Below are 15,935 nucleotides of genomic sequence, written 5' to 3'. Positions count from 1 at the left end.
GGGGCGTCTCTGTGGAAGCTGTACGACCTCGACCTCTCGACCTTGACCTCTCGGGCAGGCCTGTGAGGACAGTTTGCCTCCTTTCCTACTAATAGGAATCCGTTTCCCCTCCCGGCAGAATAACAACAACAAAACCCGGCTGCCGAGGTGTCATCCTCGTTTCCAGGGAGAGGAAGGAAGATGTGACTGCCTAACCCCGTGGTCGGCAAACTGCGGCTCTCGAGCCACATGCGGCTCTTTGGCCCCTTGAGTGTGGCTCTTCCACAAAATACCACGGCCTGGGCGAGTCTATGTTGAAGAAGTGGCGTTAGAAGACGTTTAAGTTTAAAAAATTTGGCTCTCCAAAGAAATTTCAATTGTTGTACTGTTGATATTTGGCTCTGCTGACTAATGAGTTTGCCGACCACTGGCCTGACCCCGGGCTCCTCTGGGAAGGGCAGGGAGCAGCTAACGGCCACGCTCCCGTAAGATCTGCCCGAATCGGGTGTCATGGGTGACCGAGTGGCCCGCACCTGGAGATAGTTCCCTAAATAGCGCCCAGGACTTGGCAAAGGCCGGCCGCTGGAAGAGACAGGGAGGACTCTACGGCGTCGCAGGAGGCAGCCCACCCGCACCTCGGTCTCCCACGTCCAGCCTGCAGAGCTGGGAGACAGACAGCAGGTTTCCATGTGTAAGCCGCTGAGCCATGGCACGGGAGTCCCAGGACACTAACCTTCCAGGGTTTAGACCTAACCTGCTCCCCCCAAATGCCACTGTTTGCTGGGGAGACCTGGCATCAGTGTCTCTAAGTAAAAATCTGAAGGCGTAATCATTGGACACAGAAGTCAGTGCCTCTTTCCTCAGGAGAGCGAGTTTTCCAGCCCATCTCTGAGGTGGCTGTGCCTCCAGCACCACAGCGGCGGGCTCCTGAATCCGGAGACCAGGCCACGGGGCTCCGATCTGACACCAACACCCACGTGTGTCCCCCTCCTTGCACCCTACCCCCCCGCCCCCGCATGGCATTAATGCTCTCTGCCTGGAGACAGCACTGGATCCCACAAGACTGTTCCTGCCCATCTCCCCCACCCCCACCCCCATCCACTTCTGACGCCAAGGGCAGGGCCAGGTTGTCACCTGTGTTTCTGACCAACTGGCTCTGGATCAGAGGTCCGAGGACCCCATCCTTGGTTCTGAACAACTTGCTACAGGGGCTCACAGAACCCAGAGAAACACGGTACTTACAGATCACTGGCTTATCATAGAAGGACGTAACTCAGGAACAGCGCATGGAGAGCCACACAGGGCCCGGCATGGGAGAGGCACCAGCCCGCCACGCCCTCTCCAGATTCGCTGCCCTCCCCAGACTTCCACAAGTTCACCAGCCAGGGAGCTCTCCGAACCCTGAACCCTGTCCTTTGGGGTTTTTAAGGAGGAGATTGGTGCAATCATCGACCATCCACCATCCATTGGTGAATGAGCTCCCCTGCCTGGAGGTTGGGGTGCAGCTAAAAGTTCCAACTCCCCAGTCACAGGGCTTGTTCCCAGGCGACCAGCCCACTGCAGGTGCAGCCCAGACAGAACCCCATCAGCCCCAGCACTCTCAGCACTCAGGAGTTCGGTGACAGGAACGGAAACAAAGACCAAAACATAGACTGTATTTCTTCCCCCCCCCCCCAATATTTGTATCTATTGTGAAATGATCACTGTAGTGTACCCGCCCCCCCCCCCCCCCGACGTTGGGCTGCCAGTTGTGAATGTGATCCCCCCCACGTCCCGCGTGGTTCAGGGTTCGGGTTTTGGAGGAGGCCGCACGCAAATGAAAGAGACTAGAAAATATTAATTTGGGAATATTGGGGGCCAGGCGGGAGCCCAGCTCAAGAGGGAGGACTTCGCTTTGCTCTGGCCTTGCCATCCCTTTTATTCAGGTTTGGGATCCACCTATAGCCCTTAGACAGGCAATTTCCAGTAACAGCTTGAAGATAGCCCATCGGCAAGGATTTACGTAAGACTAAAAGGTGGAAGTTGCTTCAGCTCCCATTGTCTCGACTAGACAGTGGGGGCAGAGCTCTGACCTGTCCGAGCTCAAGGTCCCCAGCCTTCCGGGTTCCTCGTCCACACCTCTCTGCTAGTGAAGACAAGGGCGGCTTCCGACAGGTGACCACGGTACCAGTAAGTCTAGCTAACCTCCATCCCCACACACGGTCACAACCTCTGCTTTTTTCTTGTGATGAGGACTTGTAAGATCTTCTCTTAGCAACTTTCAAGTCCTCAGTCCGGGAGCCTTAACTGTGGGGATGAAGCGGGCAGCGTGGTGCCTGCAGTCAGCCTCCTTCTCGTCTCTTTCTTATCATAAATCACAGGATCGCACCGCACAACTGCACAAAGCCCCAACCCAAAAGCCACCCCTTCCTGGCCGCAGCACCTTCAGCCAGATTCTGGAAGGGGGGCCCCCAGGGGCTCCCCCAGCAGCCACTCCTTTCCAGCGTCAACACGTCTACACGGGTCTCAGTGAGCGACACAAGGGCAGCATCAGAAGCTTATCTGTTTGGCTCCTGCCTAGGGCACCAGCCCGGTTTCCAGGAAATCCTCCAGACAAGCTAAGGCAGCCCTCCCGCCCGCGGCCCTCACCTGTGAGCCTTCACGACGTCAGGACGGAGACTCCTCGGATCAGCCCTCTCTCTTCCGACGCTTCCCTTTATTTGGTGGGTGAGCCACTCCTCTCCCGACCTTTTCCTTCACCAACAGCCAGAGAAACGAAACCACAGAAATGACGCTGACGGCCACAGAAACGAAACTGAAGAATGGATGGGTTCCGGGAGGGGTGGGGGGGTGGGGACTCTGATGAATCCCCCCGGAAGCGGGGAGCCTGTGAACTGAGAGGGCCCGGCCGCCCGCCCCCCCCCCCCCCCCGCCCCGCTTCGCCCCCCACCGGCCGGATGCTGGGCTCCAGGGCGGGGTCCATCATCTGCATTGCTAACAAGTTTTCGGAGGAGGCTGCCCCCGGGACTTAGAGCAGGGACGTCCAGGACACTTTCTGCGAAGGTGGAAATCCCCTGTTCGGAGGTCACGGAGCACCAGCATGCGGCCAGGCCGCCGAGGAACTGCGTTTGACTGGTTTCTTCTAGTGAATTTAAAAGCCCCTGGTTGTGGGCTCCATTCGGGACCTCGCGGGACGGGACGTTCACTCAAGTACATGCTCTGACAGCTCTGAGCCGTCCTGCTGGCGTCATGCCTGGACCCACCAGACAGAGGTCCCCCTCGGCCACCTTCTCCGGGCGGTGGGGGGTAAGGGCTCCATGCCCGCACAGGGGAAGTGCGCAGATCGGCAGCACAGCCCCGCGTGCTGCGTTGGCTTCCCCTTTAGGGACGGTTCCCGAGAGAGTTCGGGCTCCTGCGGTTGGACCGGGAAAGGGCGGGGCCCAGGCCTGACCCGGGCTCCAGGCCAGGAACTCCAACCCCAACCCCAACCCTAACTCTGCCGGAGCCTGCCTGCCGGCTAGTCTCCAGGTACTTCGTCTGCCAAAAGGCAGGGGGTCCCGCCCCCTCGTCCCAAACGCTTCCCTCTGTGCGGGGAGTGGGGAGACCCGGGCTGTCCCCTCTGTGCGGGGAGTGGGGAGACCCGGGCTCTCCCCCACTGGAGCCCTTGAGGCACTCAGGGGCTTACAAACAGCTAAAGCCCTGGCTCAGGAGCCACGGGGAGTCGTCGCGGTCTGGCCTGCAGGATCCAGTGCTGTCCTGGCCTCCCCGGAGGGACCAGAGTCCCAGGGGCGGACAGGACGGCTCCAGGAAAGACAGTGTCCAAACCCCAAACCCCAAACCCAACTGAGGGAACGGGAACGTCAAGTGGGCTTCACCTAAGGGTTCGTGCATGGGCGGCAGCCGCCTCGCGGGCAGAAAGGAGCTCCCGGTGGCTGCACGGAATGGACGGCTCCGCAGACAGAAGGGGCGGGAGAAGGGCGTGGGGATCGCCACGTCTGTCTTTGGGGGGCTGCAGGGGTCTCTCAGGCAGATGCCCTCACTGCTGCCCAGGACACCCCAGAACTGCGGTGAGATTGGGTGCGAAGGCTCCGTCTGGTGCCGTGGGCTGAGCGCTAGTGACCCCCTGGGGCCTGTTTCTTTTTCTAACAGAGGGCACCCGGGAAGCTGGACAGAGTGATGCCAGCTTCACAAGCACACCTGGGGACCCTCCCTGCCCCCCCAAACAGTCGTCCCCCCCAAGCACTTCCCTTGCCCGGCGGCCCCTCCAGGAGGGACAAGTCCCTGCACACTCACACGGCACGCGGGGTCCTTGCTGATGCGGGTGACAAGCCCGGGAAGGAACACCACACCACACGCAGCATCGGCGTGCAGGGCGGTCTGCCCCGTGTGTCCACAAGCCCCGGCCACCTGAGCCACAGCGCAGCCCTCAAAGGGCCTCTCCTTCCCAGTCTGCGCTCTCAGCGCACAAAGGCGACCTGGCAAACGTGTCCTGGATGAACCAGGCGGAGGGGACCTGGAGTCCTGTGGGCGGGCGAGAGATCTCAGCGGTGGGTGTTTGCTCCAGCCGGGCACAGTGGCAGAGAGGGCACGTCGGGGTCCACGCTCACTGACCCCTCGCTCTCTGTGCCCACCTGCTCCAGTGGGGGTCACCACGGCCATCACAGGCTGGTAAGGTCTTGTCAGCCCTCCTGAATGGCGCCCCCCGGAGACTGGCTTGGGGGCTGGCAGTGCCCGTGCCTTTGGCTACAGTGAGACCAGGGCCCACTCAGGGGTGGGGGTGTCTCAGCTGGTGGCACCCTCGGTCAAGCACAAGCTCTGCTGTCAATGTTGTGGTGTCCAACGTCCAGGGATCTTGGTGACAAAAGCACGGAGAGGGGTCGGGAGATGACTGTCTCCCCAGGCCCTGGCCCCTCCCTCTGTGGAAGCAGGTGCTCCCAGCCCCGCCCCGTGCTCTCCCTCGAACCCGCACGGGGAGGGGGTCTGCAGCCCTCTGTGGGGGGAGGGGGGGGAAACCTCACCAGCTCTGCCTGCCCTGGGGTGGGGGACTCGGGGCTTGCCGCACTTTTCCTCTGATAACAGACTTTATTTTTTAGCTCAGTTTCGGTTCACTGCAAAACTGAGCGGAAGGCACAGAGATTTCCCTGCACAGCCCCTGCCCTCCCACACGCACAGCCTCCCTGTCAGCAGCCCCGGGGCAGGACGCTTGCCACATTCTCTGGCCCTCAGTGACTCATCACCATTGCCCAGAGTCCCCCCAGTTTGCAAAAACATGTGGCCACTGCCTGGCTGGTGTGACTCAGTGGTTGAGTGTCGTTCGATTCCCCGTCAGGGCACATGCCGGGGTGGCAGGCTCAATTCCCAGGACGGGGCGTGCGGGAGGCAGCCGATCGATGTTTCTCATCATTGCTCTATCTCTCTATCCCTCCCCCTTTCTCTCTCTCTCTAAAAATTAGTCAACATCTATTTTTTTTAAAAGTAAAAACATGTGGCCACCGTCACAGCATCATCCGGAGTAGTTTCACTGCCCTGACGGTCGCTGTCGCTTCCTGTCCGCTCCGCCCAGCCCCCACCCCTGCTCTGTGCAGCTCCAGCCTCCCAGGGCCTCAGGCTGTCCATCCAGTGGGCCGCTCAGGGGTCCGGGAGCCCAGAAAGGAGATTGCTTCCCACCCTGACTCCTGCCCAAAGGGCTTCCCAGTAAGGGGCGGGCCCAGAGCGGAGCTGGGGGGACACCCTCACCCCGTCAGTGGTCCCCAGGCTCTGCAGGCAGAGGCTCCAGCAGGGGTGATGCGGATGGCGCCTGGCAGTGTTCAGGAACGTCAGAGGCCACCTGCTGAAAGAAGTAGCGGGAGCCAAAACCGGTTTGGCTCAGTGGATAGAGCGTCGGTCTGTGGACTGAAGGGTCCCGGGTTCGATTCTGGTCAAGGGCATGTGCCGTGGCTGCGGACACATCCCCAGTGGGAGGTGTGCAGGAGGCAGCTGATCGATGTTTCTCTCTCATCGATGTTTCTGACTCTCTATCCCTCTCCCTTCCTCTCTGTGAAAAATCAATATAATATATTAAAAAAAAAAAGAATTTAAGAAGTAGCGGGAACAGCGTCTGAACCACACGCCAGCAACGCAGCCGAGAACTCTCAAAACCGTTCACGTTGTGGAGGCCAGCCTCCTGATCACGTGTGTTTAACGGGATACAAGGAACATTTAGGCAGAAGGCGCAAACCTGGAAAAGAAGGGTCGCCACGGCCACGACCCAGGGAGACGGCTTTGTAAGGGTCTCTGTTGTTTGCTGTGTTCCAGGCTTTGCCTGAGCAGCAGGTGGCCTCGGGCAGAGCTCCCCCTAGTGCCGGGCCCAGGAACGACAGTCTCAGCGCCCAGTGCCCAGTGCCCAGGGAGGTGGGAAGCAGGGCCCGGCCACTCAGAGTCCCGTGCCCACATAGGGGTTGGGGTCCTAGGGGTCGCACCAGGGAGAGGGGCAGTGGCAGCGGAGGCGCTGGAGGTGTCACAGGAGGGCCCAGCCCAGGCAGGAACCTGGGCAGGCTGGCTGGGAGTGCTCCACGGCTTCACAGTGAATTAAGTCGGCAAACTGCGGCTCGCGAGCCACATGCGGCTCTTTGGCCCCTTGAGTGTGGCTCTTCCACAAAATACCACGGCCTGGGCGAGTCTATGTTGAAGAAGTGGTGTTAGAATAAGTTTAAGTTTAAAGAATTTGGCGCTCAAAAGACATTTCAATCGTTGTGCTGTTGATATTTGGCTCTGTTGACTAATGAGTTTGCCCACCACTGAATGAAGACAACACTGCTGTGAAAGTGTAGTCATTTCAGCTGGAGTAAATAAAAAGATCCGGCCCCCCCCCACCCCCCTTTTGAAATACAGGAATCCTTTGTGCACTTAAGAGTTTACAACGTAAAGAAAATGATCTAGTGTCCTGACTGCTGTAAACGCACCAGAATCTGAGCGGCGGAGACAGCCAGTGGACATTTATTCTCACGCTTTTTAAGGCCAGAGGTCTAAGACGCAGGCGTGCGCAGGGCCGAGCTCCCTCTGAAGGCTCCAGGGAGACTCCGGTCCACCCTCCCCCAGCGCCTGCTGGCTGCGGGCCATCTTTGGGTTCCCTGGCTGTCGAAGCAACACCCCATCTCTGCCTTCATCTTCACGTGGCCTTGTCCCTGTATGTGTGTCCAAATTTCCCCTTTTAGTAAGGAGGACACTAATTATATTGGCCCAGGGGCCACCCTACTCTCACTCTTTACAATGCAATGACCTTATTTCTGAATAAGGTCACATTTGGAGGTGCTGGGGGTTAGAATTTTGGGGCGACAAAATGTAATTCACCTGGAGCCTGAACCAAGGTCTCAGGCGTTGGTCTGCAGACTGCCCTGCGGGGAGGGGCCCCAGCTCCTGAGGGCCCACTTTCCAGGCCAGGCAGCCAGCAGCCCCTTCCTCGGCCTTGTATTCCTGCTCTTCCCGAATGGCCAGAGGAGACTTCTAATAATGGTTCACTCTTCGCTTGACCCAGAAAACCCCACAAACCCCTGCAGATCCCCGGTGAAGCTGGCCAGGCCATCAGGGTATGCATATCCGCACCACCAAGTCTCTGAAGGATGTCACTTTTCAGAAGCAATGGGTGCCATTCTGTCGTGACGATGGAGGAGCTGGTGGGTGTGCCCGGGCCAAACAGGGGGGCGGGCCAGTTTTGGTGGCCCAGAAAGGGAGTTGAATCTTTGCTGCACGAGCTTAACAATGCGGAGAGCAACGCTGGACCTGCGGGTTTAGATGTCATTGAGCACATCCGGGTGAGCAAAGCTCCCACCTTCCAGAGCTCATGGGCGGATGAACCCACACGAGCTCTCCCTGCCGCCCCGAGAGGATCCCACTGAGAAAGAGCAGGTGGTTCCTGGACTAGCAGAGGAGGTAGCAGAGCAGAAAAAGATGCCCCAGGAGAAGTCGAAGAAACAAAAAACGATGGCCCGGGAGTAAATTCAGCATCCAATGAATGCTAAGGAAAGTAAAACCCCCACAGTCATTGTATTCCTGCATCAGATGTTTACCGCACCCACTGCCACACTGTGGGCACGCCCTGGGCTGGGCCTGGGCAACAGGTGTGAGGAGGTGGGGCTCGCACGGAGCCCTGGCAAGAGCCCTGGGCATGTGCGTTCTGCACTCTGGCTTCTGTGCCTGACAGGACCCGCCTCCGGCCTGGCGGAGTGCTCAGGGCCCACCGCAGCTGCCCCGTGGCCCAGGTGTAGCTACTCGAGGGGGAAATCAGTGCTGTTGCAAGCCATTGAGATGGGGTGGTTTGATATGGCCAGGATGCTGAAATCCAGGGTGCCACGTGCTGCCATGTTTTTAAAAGGATTTCTGCTGATAAAAATGCTTGGACTCATTCTTCTACCCTAATTCTTCCATCTTACACATGAGAAACTAGGGGCTCAGAGAAGCGACATTAGCCTGGCACCCAAGTCCCCTCGCTTTGCGGGTAGCCAGGCTTGGAAAGACGGTTAGAATGAGCGCTTGGCCATGACCCGATTGTCTGAATCCCAAATCAGATGCATCATCGGACTCGCTTCTCAGAGCGTGCGAATCTCGGCTACGTGGCTCTCGATGCGCCTTCTGGAAGGCCCAGCGTGGACAGTTGTCCTCCTGAGGCCAGACCCTCCATGCCCTCGCAGCTCTGGCAGTGACACCCCCGCAGGAGGGCAGAGGCTGTGACCCTGCACCCCCAGTGGCCGAAGGCAGGAGGCGCCCAGGTTTGCCAAGGAAAGAGGAAGCTCGCGGACCCACAGGAAGAGTTCAAGGGCTCAACCGGCGCTGACCAGGGCAGCTTTGCCAGGCCCTCGGACCGTCGCTCCTTCCCCGAGGAGATGACTGTCCCATAAGAGGGTGCGCTCGATGGTCATGGGACCAAGGCCTTCTCTCTGCAGAGCTGACTACAGGGTCAAGCTTAGATCTGAGCATAAAAGAACTCCACACACTCACAAGCAGGGGTCACTTGCCCCAGCGCTCTCCGTTCCAGGTTAAACCCCTCCATTAAACAACTTCCATTCATCTCAGTCTCCCTGCTCATTAATATTTTCACTGTGTAAATATTGGCATGAAAATACTGTGTGCCAAGATTTCATGCAATTAGCAAATATTGGTTGGTTGACAACAAAACCCATAAAATCAAATATTGACTGTTGGATAAGATTCATGGGCCAGTCCCTGATTCATTTGTCTATAAAAAAACACACACATTTATTAAGTCTGCACAAGGTTAGCTTGGCTCTTTCGGTACACAGCCTTCTATCTGTTGGCTCTTTCGGTACACAGCCTTCTATCTGTACTTCTGCAGGCCAGCCCGAGTCACTGTCCTTTGCATCATCAGAGTGGTTGATCTGTGCAGAGGAAAGAAAAGAATTGTATTTACTTGCTAATCCACAAGTATTTAATGTGTCCTCTATGAGCAAAGTCCTATAACTGAAAAATTCCATTCTAGGATTAGTCACTTCCTAGAATGGATTTTGCCCCAACCCACGCTGGTGTTATTCTTATCACTATTACTATAACATCTGGGTACTTGATTTTTCTCTCAACGTGCTTCCTAATACAATGTGACCCAGGTGTTAATGAAGCTCCAGAACTTTCTGCAATGATGTTAATGTTCTGTGATCAACACTGTCCAATAGAGTATCCACTAGCCATGCTTGGCTATCAAGTACTTGATATGTGCCCAGGGTGAGTGAGGAACTGAATTTTAAGATCTATTTAATTTTAATAAATGTGATGCAAATTTAATAAATGTAATAAGTGAAATGCAAATTTGGTTCGCAGCTGCTGTATTGAACAGCATCGCTCTAACATGTAGTTTTCATTCTTTGGGGGTAGGACTATATGTTACTACAGAATTCCTAGCTCAGCACATGTGTGTTCCTGTTGATGCGGTGTTAGTCCTTTATTTCTTCTCCTCGAGGCCCAGTGCACGAAATTCATGCATTGGTAGGGTCCCTAGAGGCTGCTGGCTGCCGGCTGCCAGCTGGGGCCTCCCTACCTTCCCCCTGCTGGCCCGGCCCCTTGTCTAACTCCAGGACAACTCCTGGTCAAGGGGACAATTTGCATACTATGCTTTTATTATATAGGATTCTTTCGCAGATAATGGAGTGCCTTAACTTAATGCTTAAAAGGAAGAATATGCATTCTAAATGTTGGAATTCTAATTATCTATCTTTTTTTTACTTAACATCTTTGACATATAATTTACATACTATAAAATACACCCCAAGTGTTCGCATCAATGGTTTTTAGTATATTCACAGATATGCAACCATTGTAGTCAATTTTGGAGAATTTTCCTCACTTGAAAAAAGACCCATATGCAGTCATTCCCCATCCCCCACAGCCCTAGGCGCTCACTAGTCTACTTTCTGTCTCTATGGGTTTTGTCTAGTCCAGAAATTTCATATTAATGAAATGAGCAGGATGTGGTCTTTTGTGTTTGGTTTTCTTTGCTTAGCATGTTTTCAAGGTTCATCCATGTTGTAGCATGTATCAGTACTTCATTTCTTTACATGGCTGAATAATATTCCAGGTATGGCTATACCCCATTTTTAAAAATGTATTTTTATATATTAATAAGACTCGTGGGTTGTTTCTACTTTTTTGTTTTTTACGAATAAGGCTGCTATGCACATTCGTGTACAAGTTTTTGTGTGAACATGTTTTCACCCTCTTGGTTTCACCCTACAGTATATCTAGGAGTGGGATTGTTAGGTCACATGGTAACTATATGCTTAATTTTTTGAGGAACAGCCAGAATATTTCCCAAAGCAGCAGTATTATTAGATTTTTTTTCTAGAGTGTCTGAAGGTTCTAAATTATCCACATCCTTGTTAACACTTCTTATGATTTTTTTTTTTTTTAGATAATGCAGCCCTCTTAGTGAGGGTGAGGTGGTATCTCATTGAGGCTTTCGTTTGCATTTTCCTGGTGGCTGATTACAAGCATCTTCTTGTGTGTTTATTGGCCCCTGAAGATAAGTTCATTCAGATCTCTGCCCACTTTAAAATTGGGTTATTTGTTTTTTATTATTGAGCCATAAGAGTTCTTTATACATTGTGGGTATAAGTCCTTTATTTGCAATTTTTTTTCTTCCTCTTCACTTTTTTTCTTTTTTCTTTTGGTGTGGTGTCTGTTGATGCACCAAAGCTTTAATGAAATGCAATTTATTTATTTTTTCTTTTTTTGTTGTTCATGCTTTTGGTGTTGTAGCTAAGAAACCATTGCCTAATTCAAGGTCATAAAGATTTATAGCTATGTTTTCTTCTACAAGTTTAATGGCTCTAGCTCCTGCATTTAGTCATTTGACCCATTCTGACTTAATTTCAACATATGGTGTGAGGTAGGACTCCAAATTTTTTTTTTTTTTTTTTTTGCATGTGAGTGTCCAGTTGTCTCATCATCATTCCCCACGCAGTGGTTTCGGCACCCTTGTCGAAATCATTGACCAAAACAGTGAGGTTTCATTTCCGGACGCCGGGTTCTATTCCCTGGGTCCGTATGTGTGCTGTGTGCCAGCACCACGCCGCCTTGATTACTGCGGCTTTGTAGTGAGTTCTGAAATTGGGCAGTGTGAGTCCTCAACGTAGCTCTTCTTTCTCAGGATTGTTTTGGCTATCTGGATCTCCTGAATTTCCATGTGAATTTTAGGATCCACTTGTCAATTTCTATTAGAAAGCCGGCTGGGCTCTGAAGGGGGAATGTGAATGTGTCCAGGAAACAGGGCCTCCATTTTCTCAGGAAAATCAGTGCAATAGGTCCACCCTCCCTGTACATCAGAATCCCCCTGCCAGGCCCCACCTCTGGGGTTCCAGTTCAGGCGGCCTGGGCACCGGTGTTGTGTAAGGAGGCTTAGGTGGGGAAGGGCAGGTGCGGGGGTGGGGGGGGGGCAGTTGGAAGGAGCCGGAAAGCTCTGAAAGGCCCGGTTGCTCTGGGGTACTGGACCCTCTGTTCAGTTCCTTGCTGAGCCCCACACGTGGCTCTCACTTCATCCTCATTGACTCTCATATGATAGGGGCTGTCCTTCCCCCTTCCCCACAGGGGATGGTCCTGAGGCACAGAGAGGTTAAGTAACTTGCCTAAGACCACACAGCTGGTAGATAAAGCCTGGAGATCCGTAAGATGCCAGGTCAGTACTGATCATGCAAGGGGTGGAGGAGAAGGTGGCCCTGGATCGCTCCACAGAGGCAGCCTGAGGAAGGTCAAGGGCAAGTGGAGCCCATGCCCACGTCACAGCTGAGGGATCACCCAGCTTTCATTTCGTTACCCAGATCAGAAAACGCAAGCCCAGAGAGGCGAAGCAGCTTGTTCGGCATCACCTGTGGCCCCCCGCAAACCTGACCCTGGACACCAAGCCCCTCCCCCAGCCGCACCTGGCTCCCCTCACCCGCTGCAGGTGCAGGCAGTGGGGCCCGGGGAGAGCCACCACACAGAGCCCAGGCAATGCTCACTCGTTAGGACAAGCCCGTGAGCCTCAAGCACACTGGGTGTCCGGACCCGATCATTAGCAATGTGTGGTCTGGGCAGGGGCCCCGGGTAGACGCTCCTGACGTGTTCTGGAGGACTGGCTGCCCGGGTGAGGAGGCACAGGGAGTTACAAGGAGAAAACATGCCCTTTAGGTGCCTGCTAAAATCCCCAGGGATTCCGAGCTTCAGAGGGCGACTGCAGGGCGTCAGGGGGGCGCTAGGGCTCCTCCTGGGCGTCTGTCACGAGTTACCTGTTTGTGTGGCTGCCCTGAGGTCACACCCATCCAACCCCCTTCTCCTCCACCTCGGCGGTCCTGCCAATAGCAGGCCCCGCCGCCCATCTGCTTCTGTTTTTTTCTAAAAATATTTTCATTGATTTCAGAGAGGAAGGGAGAGGGAGAGGGAGAGGGAGAGGGAGAGGGAGAGGGAGAGGGAGAGGGAGAGGGAGAGACGGAGAGAAGCATCATTAATCGGCTGCCTCCTGCACGCCCCCTATTGGGGATCGAGCCCGCAACCCCGGCATGTGCTCTGACCTGGAATTGAACCCTGACCTCCTGGTTCATAGGTCAATGCTCAACCACGGAGCCACGCCAGCTGGGTCTACCTGCTTCTGTCTTCCTTCCCAGACCCGTCACCATGCAGACAGAGCAAGCAGGGGCCTGGGGCCAGGTGTCCTCGCCTGATGTCAGAAGCAACCTGTGGACACGCAAATCTCTGCCTCTCTGAATTCTTAGCTCAAGGAAGGGAGCCCCTTCGCCCAGGAAGGGTGGGAAGTCTCCCCCCTAGGCAGGCAGCCAGCTCCTCGCTTCTGAAGCCCCGGTGTTTTGGCCCCGGTTCCGGAGAGCAGCACCGTCTGAAAGAGGCTGTGCCATCATCCCCAGAGGCGTCAGCTCATAAATCCATGACAAGTCCCCAGGCCTCAGCTGTGATTTTCACAGGCCGTGGAGTTCATGCATGAGAATGCCATTTGTTTGCTGTTTACTTTTCTTCGATAAATAACAGGACTTCAAGTCAATCATGAACAAGTTACAATGAAAGCTATATTTATCCAGTGTTTGGTGCCTGCCCTTATTTTATTTTATTTTATTTTATTTTGTTAATCCATTGATTTTTAGAAAGTGAAAAGGAGGGGGAGAGAGAGAGAAACATTGATGTGACAGAGACACATCAATTGGTTGCCTCCAGCATAAGCCCCAACCAGGCTGGGGATCGAGCCTGAAACCGAGGCACTCGAATCGAACCCAGGACCTTTCAGTCCAAGGGCGGACACTCTATCCAGTGAGCCAAACCAGCTAGAGCTGGTGCCCAACTGCTTTAAATGCTTCTGCGCACAGGCGCGGTGGTCTCTGAGCCCCATGAGCAGTAAGCACTGTCCCTTTCCCCACACGGAGGCACAGCAGAGAGGACTGTGATGCCCCAGCATGATGCAAAATCAGTCTCAACAGCCCACTGAGAATTTCCTACTTTTTTGTTTTGTTAATCCGCACTGGAGAATATTTTTCCATTGATTTTTAGGGAGAGTGGGAGAGAGAGGGAGAGACAGAGCGAAACATCGATGTGAGAGAAACACATCCATTGGTTGTCTCCTGCACATGCCCTGACCAGGGGAGGAGCCTGCAACCAAGGTCCGTGCCCTTGACTGGAATCGAACCCGAGACCCTTTGGTCTGCAGGCCAACGTTCTGTCCACTGAGCCAAACTGGCTAGCTTGAGAATTTCCTACTTTTTAAAAAAATATTTTTAATTGATTTTTTATAGAGAGTTAGAAACATTGATGAGAGAGAAACATCGATCAGCTGCGTCTTGCACACCCCACACTGGGGATGTGCCCGCAACCAAGGTACATGCCCTTGACCGGAATCAAACCTGGGACCCTTGAGTCCGCAGGCCGATGCTCTATCCACTGAGCCAAACCGGTTGGGGCGAATTTCCTACTTTTAAAGAGATTTAAGAATTGAAACTTCAATGCCGATCTAATCCTCCGTTGATCTAAGGGGAAAGGGTTCCGTTCTCAGCATGGACGGTTTCACCCATGACACACCCAGCACCTACTGGGTGGAAGGTGGGATTTTCCCAGATGGAAGAACGAGGAACCCGGAGTGGGGAGACGAGCGCTCAGCCCAGGTGCCCACCCCTGCATGGCCCTGGCGCACGCACTCTACGCAGGGACGTAGTTAGAGACCGGGAGTTGAAACCGACTGGCAACCTTTCAAATCACAGATCCTGCTATCCTGACCCCTGTGGGAAGGGACATTTCAAAACCACTCACCCTGTGGTACGTTGGCATGGTGACAGATGGCCACTAGACTTGGTGTGGTGAGCACACTGTTGGGTGTATAAATGCTACATCCCTGTATTATACACCTGAAACTGATGTAATATCGTATACAACTAACTGTACTTTAAAAAACAATGACAGACACTCACCTTCTCTCTCTGAAGTCCTGCAGGAAGTTCAAAGCCCTTCACTGTAAGAAAGACCCAGCTGGACCTGAACCGCAAGTTCCTGATTTCTTTGCTTCCAAGCGCTTCTATGGTCTCCTTGGCGTCCTCCTGCAGCCTAGGGGACAGAGGAGAGCGACTGAATGTCTCCCGTGGGGACTCCCGTGTGTCCCACTGTGTTTGTCCCAGCACAGAGGTCTCCAAAGCCACTCATCTCCTGGGCCGGGGTGGGGGTTTGTGGGGGGGGGGGCGGGTAAGCAGGAGGACAGGGCACCCGAGCTGGCTGCGTGTGTCAGGTTTCTAGTCACTGCTGGGCATGCTCACTGGGTGCTGCCGTCATCGTGGGTCACCATGAAGAGCAGGGACTTCGCAGGCGCGCCCTGAATGAACTGGGTCATGGGTCCGGAGTTATCTGTCGGGTCAACGCAAACCAGTTTTAGGAGCGCCGTTAGCTGAGGCTCTTGTCCTACGTGCTGCACCTCCCTGCCCTCGGCGTCCGTAGCCACTGCGCATCCTGGTTCCTGGAGCTCCTCTATGGACTGTGCGTGAGCATCCCAGATCGGAGCGGCTCAGGCGGGATGGCAGGACAGAGACAGGGATGCAGGCCTGGCCTTGCCTGGGGAAGCCTTTGCTAAGGGGGCTGCCTGCGTCTTACAGGATAAAAGGAAGGTGAACCTCTGACCCTACTCTTGACCACCGGGGCTCGGTGCTGGTGGTGGTGCTTAAGTTAGCTGCCGAGTAAACATGCACAACTCCCACGAGAGGCACCGGCATGTCTCATGACTCTCCGTTGTCTTACAGAGACCTGCTCACAGCCCTCAGGGCTGGCATATCCTGACAGGCACCATGTCCAGGACCCAGTGCCCAGATGGAGAGACGCTGAAGGAGGTGGGGGTCGTGGGCCCAGGAAGGAGCATGGCAGGCCCAGCGGGCACCAGGCCCAGGACAGAAATCCTGATGATATTCAGGCTGGATGCTGATTGCGTTACTTTACATGGATTTGGTTTGAAAATGTCTTTTCCTGTTATCCAATGAGGGAAG

At 54.6% G+C, this 15,935-nt stretch overlaps 2 protein-coding genes across 2 annotated transcripts in view; both read right to left on the bottom strand.

The window, feature by feature from the left end:
- The window catches only part of MX2 (MX dynamin like GTPase 2), a 32,383-nt gene extending 29,641 nt beyond the window's left edge, over nucleotides 1-2,742 (bottom strand). The window contains exon 1 of the mRNA XM_079767216.1: nucleotides 2,608-2,742. The gene's annotated coding sequence lies outside the window, so the exon portion shown is untranslated. The remainder of the gene's footprint in view (nucleotides 1-2,607) is intronic.
- The window catches only part of FAM3B (FAM3 metabolism regulating signaling molecule B), a gene marked incomplete at its 3' end in the record, with an annotated part of 34,633 nt that overhangs the window by 1,430 nt on the left and 17,268 nt on the right, over nucleotides 1-15,935 (bottom strand). The window contains exons 6-8 of the mRNA XM_079767255.1: nucleotides 15,219-15,306; nucleotides 14,880-15,012; nucleotides 9,230-9,329 (exon numbers count right to left, since the gene is read on the bottom strand). Coding sequence (XP_079623381.1) covers nucleotides 9,230-9,329; nucleotides 14,880-15,012; nucleotides 15,219-15,306 — 321 coding nt within the window. The remainder of the gene's footprint in view (nucleotides 1-9,229; nucleotides 9,330-14,879; nucleotides 15,013-15,218; nucleotides 15,307-15,935) is intronic.

Source organism: Cnephaeus nilssonii, assembly GCF_951640355.1.
Source record: "Cnephaeus nilssonii genome assembly, chromosome: 3".
In the NCBI taxonomy this organism is placed as follows: Eukaryota; Metazoa; Chordata; class Mammalia; order Chiroptera; family Vespertilionidae; genus Cnephaeus; species Cnephaeus nilssonii.
The sequence above is the reverse complement of the archived record's forward strand: the minus strand, read 5'-3'. Positions and strand labels throughout refer to the sequence as shown.